The 10,582-nt window shown below is 39.2% G+C and overlaps 1 protein-coding gene across 2 annotated transcripts in view; it reads left to right on the top strand.

Moving 5' to 3' along the window:
- Positions 1-6,520: 6,520 nt before the first annotated feature.
- Positions 6,521-10,582, top strand: part of tacr1a (tachykinin receptor 1a) — a 48,028-nt gene continuing 43,966 nt past the window's right edge. For both annotated transcript variants that reach the window (XM_062416659.1, XM_062416658.1), the window contains exon 1: positions 6,521-6,932. In XM_062416659.1, the coding sequence (XP_062272643.1) occupies positions 6,532-6,932 (401 nt within the window). In that variant the 5' untranslated portion in view covers positions 6,521-6,531. The remainder of the gene's footprint in view (positions 6,933-10,582) is intronic.

Below are 10,582 nucleotides of genomic sequence, written 5' to 3'. Positions count from 1 at the left end.
GTGTTCAGGTCATGAAGGAGTGCTGATACTACTTTGACATACTTTGCATATGACTGACTGCTAACAGCAATTTCAGCAACCTGGCTGCTTCCTGATTGGGCTGGATTACATATCATCAGGAGAGATGAAGTAAACAACTTCTCATCATAATCAACTTCATTTGCATCTCCTGAGACTAACTTGTTTTTCTGCTGATTGGATCTAGCAAACCAATTAAATGACAAAGAAAGACTGGCAGATTTGAATGATAACTTTACAGCAATAAAGTACTGTGTACCCACTAAAATCAATATTATTATATATTGTGTGTTAGAAAAATGCTTTGTTTTGATTTAACCAATTGAAAGTTGAACAGCGGAATATATTTCATGCATCCAAGCCCAGTTTTGTTAGCACAGTGTCTGCTAATTATAAATGATAAATTAAAGGTTCTTTTTATACGTCATGGTAAATGGAGAACTTACACTTCAAACCAATTTGTCAGTGTTCATTTTAACTTCTTAATTTTAATGTTATTTGTCACAGCGATGTGGGTTCAAACATCTTTGAACAATTTTTAATTTCACACCAGTTTTGATTAATCCGTTCAACTGATTGGTTTCAATTAAATTCTGTCAGTTTTAAACTGCCATACTGATGTGGAATCACTGCAAAAGCCATTGTGGGAAATAGGATGATGAATTGATTCTCAATTCTTACATCTCAATGTAATTTGTTTTTGTAGTTTCAGTTTTCATACCGGCCTTGTTAAAAATACTACTGTGTTTGCAGTTCCTACATCCGACAGATGCAGACGTTTTGTAAGTGTCTATGTTGATTCATCGAGGAAAAGATGGACACCTTGTATGGATAAATGAAAGATGAGACAAAATACATCACCTGATTCAAGTGTGACATTATCAATAATTGTCAGAAAAAAAACACATCTATGGTCCTTTAACTTATTTTAAAGGAAAGATTTTCTAACTAATCCTTGTATATCTCTAAGATGTCTCAAATGAAAAGAATGTAGCCTCTAATAATAGTCCCAGTAAGTCCCCTATGAATAAAGCCACTCTTCTTTAAAAAACATAAGCAATAATGGTTTTCTATGCAATCAGTGATTCTGTAGGAAAAAGGTCTGATTTTATTTAAACGGTCTCATTTAGGGTTAAAACTGCACAAGTGGTGGACCTGTGGTTATTGGCCATTTTGGGAAGTGCACTTATTTACTTTCTTGCCATGAGTAAGATGAGAAAATCAATACCACTCTCATAAATGTCTGAACAATATGTTGCTGGAGCCAGCAGCCAGTTGGCATAACTTAGCACAAAGACTGAAACCACTGGGAAACAGCTAGCCTGGCTCTGTCCAAAGGTAACGAAATCTGTCTAGCAGTACCTCTAAAGCTTACTAATTAACATGTTATATCCTGTTTGTTCAATCCATACTCCCTAGTGTTAAAACAATAATTTATGGGGTTACTGAGGGCTATTTGCTGGGCTATTTCATTTAGGACATGTCAAACTATACCTTTAAATCCGGAAAGGTTCATGCAACCTGGTTCTGGTCCAGTTTGTCATATCTCTCAATACTATACCAACATTTAATTAGCATTTTCAGTTTAGAAAGTCTGAATCTCTTTAATATGTTAGGAGTTCTTTACTTACTTTACTATTCAGCCAGGGTGCAACAATTCTATGTTGAACCAGCAAAACTACTGGACAGACAGTCTTGCTCTGTAAAAATCAGGGCTCACTGTACATTCTTAGGCAGTACACCTTGGATTGAAAAAACAGCTCAAGTAAAACTTTGAAACCAAGAGTCACATTAATGGACCTGTTAACATACTGATGATTAGTATGTGTAACAGGGTAACGTTTGCTAATCAGCACTTAACACAGTTGACATTGATGGGAAGGAAATGAGGTACGATATAATACGATACGATGCGATACGATGTGATATGATACGATATTACACTTTACAATACGATACGATAGGACATGATACAATACGATACAATACGATACAATACGATACGATAGGACATGATACAATACGATACAATACGATACAATACGATATGATACAATACGATACAATACGATATGATACAATACGATACAATACAATACGATACAATACGCTACAATACGATACAATATGATACGATACAATACGATACAATACGATACCATACAATACAATACGATACGATACGATACAATACAATACGATACAATACGATACCATACAATACAATACGCTTTGATACGATACAATAGGACACGATATGACACGATACAATAGGACATGATATGATCATAGACTGTTATGATATGATACGATTCGATAGGACATGATACGCTACAATAGGGTAAGATGAGATAATCCTTTATTACTTGAGCAGCTTTTTGGTCATCAACTAAATAATTGGACACATTTGACCTGATGATGGTGCTTGATGAAAAGTTAAGGGATCATCAAAGTTTTTACAATTCAACCTGATGAGGAAATGAATGTTTGTACCAAACTTCTTGGCATTCCATCTGATAGCTGTTTACACATTTCACTTGGAATCACAGATGTGCACCTCATGGTGGCACTATATAAAAAGTCTAGGGATCACCAAACTGATTAGGATTTAGCATCTGCAAACTATCATAAACACATAAACATCTATCTGCAACTAATTTAATGGCAAATCCATCGACCAGTTGTCAAGACATTCCTCTCTGAACCACATGTGTCAACCTAGTGTGGGTGTTAAAAGCCAGGGGATCTAAGTCAGTAGGTTTTACCTTCTGGGGACCAAAACTGTCTGTAGAAAACTTTCTTGGCAATCCATCCCATAGTTTTTGAGATATTTCAGTTTGGACCAAAGATGTGGAACAGCTGATAGGCTTACATTGCCATCCATAGAGCCTAATTACTAACTGAATTATAAGTAAGGAAACTCAGTACAATCTGTAAACAAATATAGAGGACTATTTCTTTGAATCAGGGTGTCGTGGTGCATATATGGCATAGAAGTACAGGTTATTGTATCTGACCTGCACTTTACAGCTAAAGCTGTAAAGTGCAGCTGTGATGCAGCTGGAAATGGGGGTAAAATAACAAGGAACATGAGACCAGTGTATGTCCTTGAAGCTTGGGTCATTGACTCTCCTTTGCTTCCCCTTACAAGCCATTCAGTCTCCACCATGGTGCTCTTGACAGTTGTGATGGAGGGGACAGTCCAGAGTGGATCGAAGCGTCTCCCAAGAGAAAATCTGTGTCCTTGTGCAGGAGGAGCCGAGCTGTCACGAGTGGACAGTGGACACCATCTATAATTGAATTATGGTTGGAGGAGATAACGTTGGTGTTTACTACATGGCTGAAGTCAAAGGGCAACTGTTGACCTGGGAAGGACAGTGACATAAGGGGAAAAGCAGACATTTGAGGAAAATGACAGGAAGGAGGGGAGCATCCACCAGCCAACTCTTGACATTTACAACACAATCCCTAAGAAAGGGGTTTAAATCATGTGTGCAAATAAATGTTCTGGTCAGCATGAGCATTACGATTCATCAAGAGGAACGTGAACCCACAAACATTTGTATTTGACCCATAGGGATGAGAAAAAAGGACAAACTTACACAGCAATCTGGCCAAATGTTGTCAAGATATTTGTCTCTAGACCAAAGTGTTGCACAGACAGGAAGAGTAGACTGATTAACATATATTCAGCCACGCTCTCATCATTTAATGGCAGCATTCACAAGTCAGATTGCTATCTTTTTTTCTCAAGTGAGCCTTAGTCAAGATGACGACGCGCAAGAGGATCTCACAAGAGGTACACGAAGTTCCGGGAATACTTGGCATTAACATAAGAACAAGTCTAAATGAAAGCAATAGCCTGAAGTACAATGAATATGAACGCTTTGAAGACAGAAGCAGAACACTGCAGCGTCAAAGATGTGAATTGCTTGATTTTCTGCGCTCTGAGAGTTTGACGCAGTAAATTGTGGCCTCAGTGCTTAAGGAAGAAACTGTTTTTTCCCCTTTTTTTAATACCAGTTTAAGCCTACAGTGTGTGTCTGTGATTCTCTATGGGGGATTAAAGTGCAGCTGTAGTGTTTACAATAATCAACTTCTACTTTTTTTATGATTTTGTAGCTCCTGTGACATTAATTAAAATTATATAATCCATTTATTTATTCATTGAGGATGTTGTTGTGCTGATCACCAGCTTTTCCTGTTAGGCTTTAAATGAAGTGTGGAGAAGTCAGAGGGTGTTCAGAGAATTTTCTTAAGCACTTTAACAGAACACAGAAATACAAGGGGTCAAAGTCAATGATCGACTATCTGTTTGGTGCTGCAAGCCTCACAAGGAACAAAAAAAAAAAGCTTTCCTCTGAGATAAAAGCATAAACTTGCATTTTGTATGGACAAAAATCTATGAACCGAAGTCTCTCTGTGGAATTTCTGAATTGACAGAAGTTATAAGATGTTGTACCATGCTAAAGTAATTTGCTTTTACAAATAATTGAGAGTCTAAATTAGTATCTGTGAACACATTCTAGGCCATATTACATATCTGATTTTTAAAAATATATTCTCCTGTGGTGATTATGGCGTACCACATTCTCAGAGGCCGATTCAGACGCACTTAAATAATCACACAGACCCAAGACTTGTGGCAGTGAAACCAGACCTTACCCCAACTGATTAGACAGAGTGGCATTATTTTTTTTTTTGGAATAGATTTATGTTCTTTAGAGCTGAGTAAAGACCTCTACTACAGCCAAATAATCCTGGATCTTCATAATCTTGTAACAAGATATAACAAGTTAATTAGTGAGTTATAAAGGTGCTGCCAGCTACATTTTTCCTTTGGACAGAGCCTGGCTATAGCTGTTTCCAGTCTTTACACTAAGCTACCCGGCTGCTGGATCTTCTCATCTAACTCTCTGCCAGAAAGCAAATAATTCTATTTTCCAAAATGTCAAACAAACTCAAGTACAGCTCTGTAATTTGTAATGTAACAACGCTGTGTTTGAGAAATGCACTGCTTTGGATCACAAATCAAGCTACCCTTTACCCATTTTATTGAATTGATCTTATACTTATCCTATACTAAAACTGTGACAGCAAGTTACAAAGATTTAGTGAATCTGTGAGGCTTACAGCATCATAACTTATGGTTAAATAAGCTCCTTTACCCCCTAATCTCACTTTAAAGTGAGTCTGAGTCTAGGTTCATTCAGCTTTCTCAAGTCTTGCAGTGCAGTCTAGATTTGAGAGGCAAACCTGGAAGTGGCCCTTTTTATGAACTCATTCATCCCCTCAGATTGGTCTTTTGAGTAGACCCTGCGAAAAATGGGCCCTGAAGCGAGGCTTTGGATGAAATCTATAAAGCTACTGTATGCAATAAACGAGTTTAGGAAAATATCCTGGAATGGCCTCTCTTATAAAGGATTATAGCAGTGGTCCTATTTACTGTGCAAATAGAAACACAGGGCAAAGTGCACATCCATCATCAAACATTTCGGGTACATTTTCAGACCCGTGGAGATTTCATTACATTTTAAAGTGTGTTATTACCTTTTTTTTAAGGAGACAAATTATTACAATGGAATTGAAAGTATTACAGTAACTCTGGACTTTTTCCCCTGAAGTTCACTTGTTATGAAGCAGCTGATTCCCATAGGCAGAGTCCAGACTGTGATACCACAAGAGGGGGCAGTGAGTGGGCGGGCAGGGGCAAACAGAGGGGGGACACCACACCACATTAAGCACCACATTCAGGAACCCCTGGATTTCAGATTTTTTTTTTAATTTGGAGATCAAGTCAGGAGAATTATATCAGTAAAGCAACTTCTCCTACTACTATACAGCAAAATTATTATTATTAATATGATGTCATTCATTCTCCTGCTTCTGTGCTGTGTGTTAGTGCCTACAGAGGAATTATGAGCAGATGAGAGGTATTTAAGTATGATAATCCTGTCGGCTTCCCTTGAATCAAATGGAATGAATAACGTACCTGGGCTCATCCATAATCATAATTACAGAGCCTGCCTATTGGACGGGTGCGCAAGCGGCACGCTCCATAAGCTGGTGTGCAGCCGCTCAGTTTGAGCAGAGGAGTAGAGTCAGAGGAGGGCACGGAGCCGCTGAGGGAGAGAGGACGCAGCAGACCTCTCATGTGACCAGCTCAGTGCAACACAGACTCTGCAACCCGCAATGCGCGTAAAAGGTTTTTTTTTGCGTTTTGCACCGTGAAAAGTTAAAGCGATAGATGGATTGTTACTGAAATATCCATGTAAATATCTACACTACCTGTTTTCACTTTTTTTTTTTTTCCAAGACAGAGGAATCTTCAAGTGGACATTTCGGCGACTACAGTTAAGCGCACTGCATGTGAGTCCAAGTGAAGCTGGAGCAGTGGCGCGTTCATAAAGTTGTTCGCTTTGCGTTTGGCACGGGGAACTTCGAATCTGTTGTCAAGTGAATTTCGCTTTAAGTCCAGTGGGTTTATTGTGACTTTGAATCCTAAACTGCAAAATGGATCCTTTATTCAATACCACCTCTATGCCCAATTGGACCACCAGCTCCAACACCAATAACGACACCATGTACGAGAACCAGTTTGTGCAACCAGTGTGGAGAATTGTGCTCTGGGCCATCGCATACAGTTGTATAGTTATCGTGTCTATAGTAGGTAATGTTACAGTGATCTGGATTATCATGGCGCATAAACGCATGAGGACAGTCACCAATTATTTTCTGTTAAACCTGGCGTTCGCCGAAGCCTCTATGTCCGCCTTCAACACGGTGATCAACTTCGCCTACGCCGTGCACAACGAGTGGTACTTCGGACCCGTCTACTGTCGCTTCCACAACTTCTTTCCGATCGCGGCTGTCTTTGCCAGCATCCACTCAATGACTGCCATCGCTCTGGACAGGTAAGCTGCAGCTTTCAGGCTCCATGTGTTGTAAAAAAAAAAAAAAAAAAAAAAAAAAAAAAGTACACGAGAAATAACAAATCATCATGTCTTTCAATATTTGGATCACATAATCTAAACCATTACATTTGCCATGCAATTAATGTGAAGGAATTTCAATTTAAAAGCACTAAAAACAGCATAAAGTGACAATGATCGCTGCTCTTAACGTTTTTGCCAAAATATGCAAAAGCAAAGAGTTAATTGGTCACTTTACAAGAAAAAAAGTCATAAATGAATCCTTAATTTCCTCTTTAAGAGGTCTTATGGTCATATTTTTTATAGATTTTAATGCATTGATATGCAGATTATGGGCAACAGCCTGGAATGGCACTTTACTCCCCCTGGTTATAGATTATAGTGGTTTAAAAATGTGTCCAAAACTCTTTAAAACATCTTAATTTTGTCTGTTTTTGTTTCATAATTTCCATAACCTTACCATTAAAAGTTCCAAATGCACTCACATACATACAATCATGTGGAGCACTCTCTTCTTTCATGGAGATCAGGATGCTCCCTCTTATTTTCATATGTTCAAGGAAGCTCTGGTTGGCTCAGTGAGGAGAATGAACTACCATGAGCACTGTCATAGTTAATGGTTCAGTGCCTTCAGGATTAAAAAAAAAAAAAAAGCCTTTACTCAAAGCAGCCAGTTGTATAACACACTGCAGGCTGTGTGAGGTTTTATCTTCCGGTGACAGACTTTACACTGTAGTGACTCTGAAAATACGGGGTGTGGATGATTTATATATATTTTTCTCATCCTCTTAATGAACATTCATGTGTGTAGGAAGCCAATTTATCAATGCGGTGGCTCTTTATGACAATGAGGCTGAATGGAAATGAGATGCAGAAAAAGCTGCTCTCTGCTGTGTGTGTGTGTGTGTGTGTGTGTGTGTGTGTGTGTGTGTGTGTGTGTGTGTGTGTGTGTGTGTGTGTGGTCTTGCATATTGTCCATCTGTCTCTGAGAATATGTGTATTCTCTCATTTACCACATTCATGTATCTCCTTATTTTCCTAGCTCTCTCTCTCTTTCAGCATACATGCATGTGTGTGTGTTTCAGACAGCCACTTCCTGCTGTATCTACACAGAGAAAGCTTTTTTCTGTTCTGCCTGAAGCTTATTATGTCTGCTTTTGTGTCTTTTAAAAAAAATGTTTTACTTGTAGTGTACATCGCAGGTGAACTGTGATTCCTCATCGTGTCCTCCTTTCAGCAAGAAAGCCACAAGCTCGACCTTTTCCGAAATATCGTTAAATCATTACATCTGCAGGAAGTAGGAATGAAAAGGCAGATATAGATGGCAACAGGCTGGGCACACACACACACACACACACACACACACACACACACACACACACACACACATTCTCCCATACACTCTCAATCTCCTCATTGCCAGTTTGCCATTCGGGTTATGATTCAGAGATGTAGAAATGTGGCTATTTTCCCTGAGACCACCCTCCATGCAACAAAAGAGATGCTGTAGAGGAGCAGTAAATTCACACTGACAGCATCATAGTTATACGCCTGCGTCAGGAAGAGGTATTTCAGAATTTCAGAAGGTGTCGTGAATGCGCTGGTGGAGGTGAGAAATAAGAGTCGCCCACCGTGACCCAATCACTTGCAGCCATCTCCCTATGCCGTCTAGGCAACAGATTTACATTTTTTACCGTCTTATTTTGATTTGGTGCTACATTCATGAGCTGAAGAGTTAGTTGCTAGACATTAAATCTTTTTTTTTGTAAAATTGAGGAAATCTACAGGATCTCATCGGGAGGTGTGTGTGTGTGTGTGTGTGGGGGGGGGGGGGGGGGGGGGGGGGGGGGGGGGGGGGGGTTGGAGCACAGCGCTGCAGCTCATGAGACACAATTTCATCTCCATCACTGCTGCGATCACTCCTGTGGTGTTCTCGCACTGCACGACCCCCGTTGATCACCGGTACAGCTGTGAATGCTGATGTGCCGGTCATGAAGCTTGATTGTATTGAGGTAATTGAGTTAAAAAGCTATTTTTTTAAGAAGAATCTACCTCAGCTCCACAGACTAGATTGGAGCGGAGTATTTTCTAGATATTTCCTTAAATAGCGGATATTGCAAATAGTCTGGCTTCACTGTAATGTTACTGGTGATGCTACACTGACCTTCTGTGTATATAGTCGCTTCCCTATTAAAGTGATTTACACATTAAATAAGTCTTAAGCAGAAAAGACATTTAGGGTGCAGATTTAGTAAAGCGATAGATGGAAATTAGCTACGAGTCATTAAGAACTATACACACAAACTTATGAGTTAAGTTACAGCAAGTGACACTGCACTGACTTTCTGTGTATATAGTTGATTACTTTTGATTAGATGGTGCAACAGATGCTTCCCAGCAAAGTGATTTACACATTAAATAAGCCTTTAGAAGCAAAGACATTTATGGTGTAGATTTAGTAAAGCACTAGATTGAAATGAGCTATTAATCATTAAGAACTTTATACATAAACTTAGTGAGGTATATAAGAGTAGCTGGTGCAACCCAGTATTTGTGTGGGTATCCTACTAAACTACCTCGCTGTGGTCCACAGACATGCAACTCAAGGCAGTGGTGGTTCTAGCTTGTACGGTGCCACTCCAGCACCCCCATATAGATATATAAACAGACTGATAGATAGTAGGGTTGCACATCTCTCTGTGATAAACGATTCGATATGCATCTAGATACTCAGGTAACGATTCCATTCAAAAACGATCTCCTTTTATTACAGGCAGATACGATACGAATCGATTCGGACGCTTGTTGAACCAAACAATGCTTAACACACAGTGAAAAGTGCTTTATGTAAAAAAAATAGAGAAAATAAATTCATATGTATAAAATAAATCAAACTGCTGCTTTTTGACCTGGGAAAGGTAATCTGATCCAAAGTGCTGCCCTACATTTATATTCTCATATGGCAGTTAACAATCATTATTGCTTTTACCTCACACACAGTAAAGTAGTTCCCTTACAGGTATGCCTGTGCATTTTCCCTGTTGTCACATCCCAACCTGCAGAAAGTCATTTCAGGGAGGTCCATTCGGCGGGGGAGGGTTACACTAGGTGTTGGTGGTCCGGGGGCTCTCACACACGCTGCATTTATAGTCACACATACACACACACGCAGTCACTCTCTAGTGCACGCTCTTGCTCGTTCACTCCAGATTCCAGGAGATTACGTCTCATTCGTGGGCGTCATGGAGACGCTATCAATATGTGGTAGACTCGCGGAACTTCTGGGAGAGTTAGGATGTCTGCTTGTTTATCACTCATGCTAATACCAGCTAGGCAGCTACGGAGTTTCACTGGCAGCTTCAGCTCTCGTATTATCGTTCACGACTCTAATAGATAGATGTAAATAACAGCCATAAACAAAATGTAAGTACAAAGAATAAAAACAATTTTAGTCAATAGATACATATAAAATAAAGTTATTTTAATTATTACGAATTATAACATATTGCTAATGAAATGATAAGTAAATTGCACAAATCTTATATCACACAAATACACAACTTGAACAACACACTTATAAATCAATATTACCCATCCCCCAGCAGTGTCAACCAAGAATCAAGACTAAACCG

This window comes from Scomber scombrus, chromosome 4 (genome assembly GCF_963691925.1).
Source record: "Scomber scombrus chromosome 4, fScoSco1.1, whole genome shotgun sequence".
NCBI lineage: Eukaryota > Metazoa > Chordata > Actinopteri > Scombriformes > Scombridae > Scomber > Scomber scombrus.
Note: the sequence above shows the minus strand (reverse complement) of the source record. Positions and strands in the feature narration are given on the sequence as shown.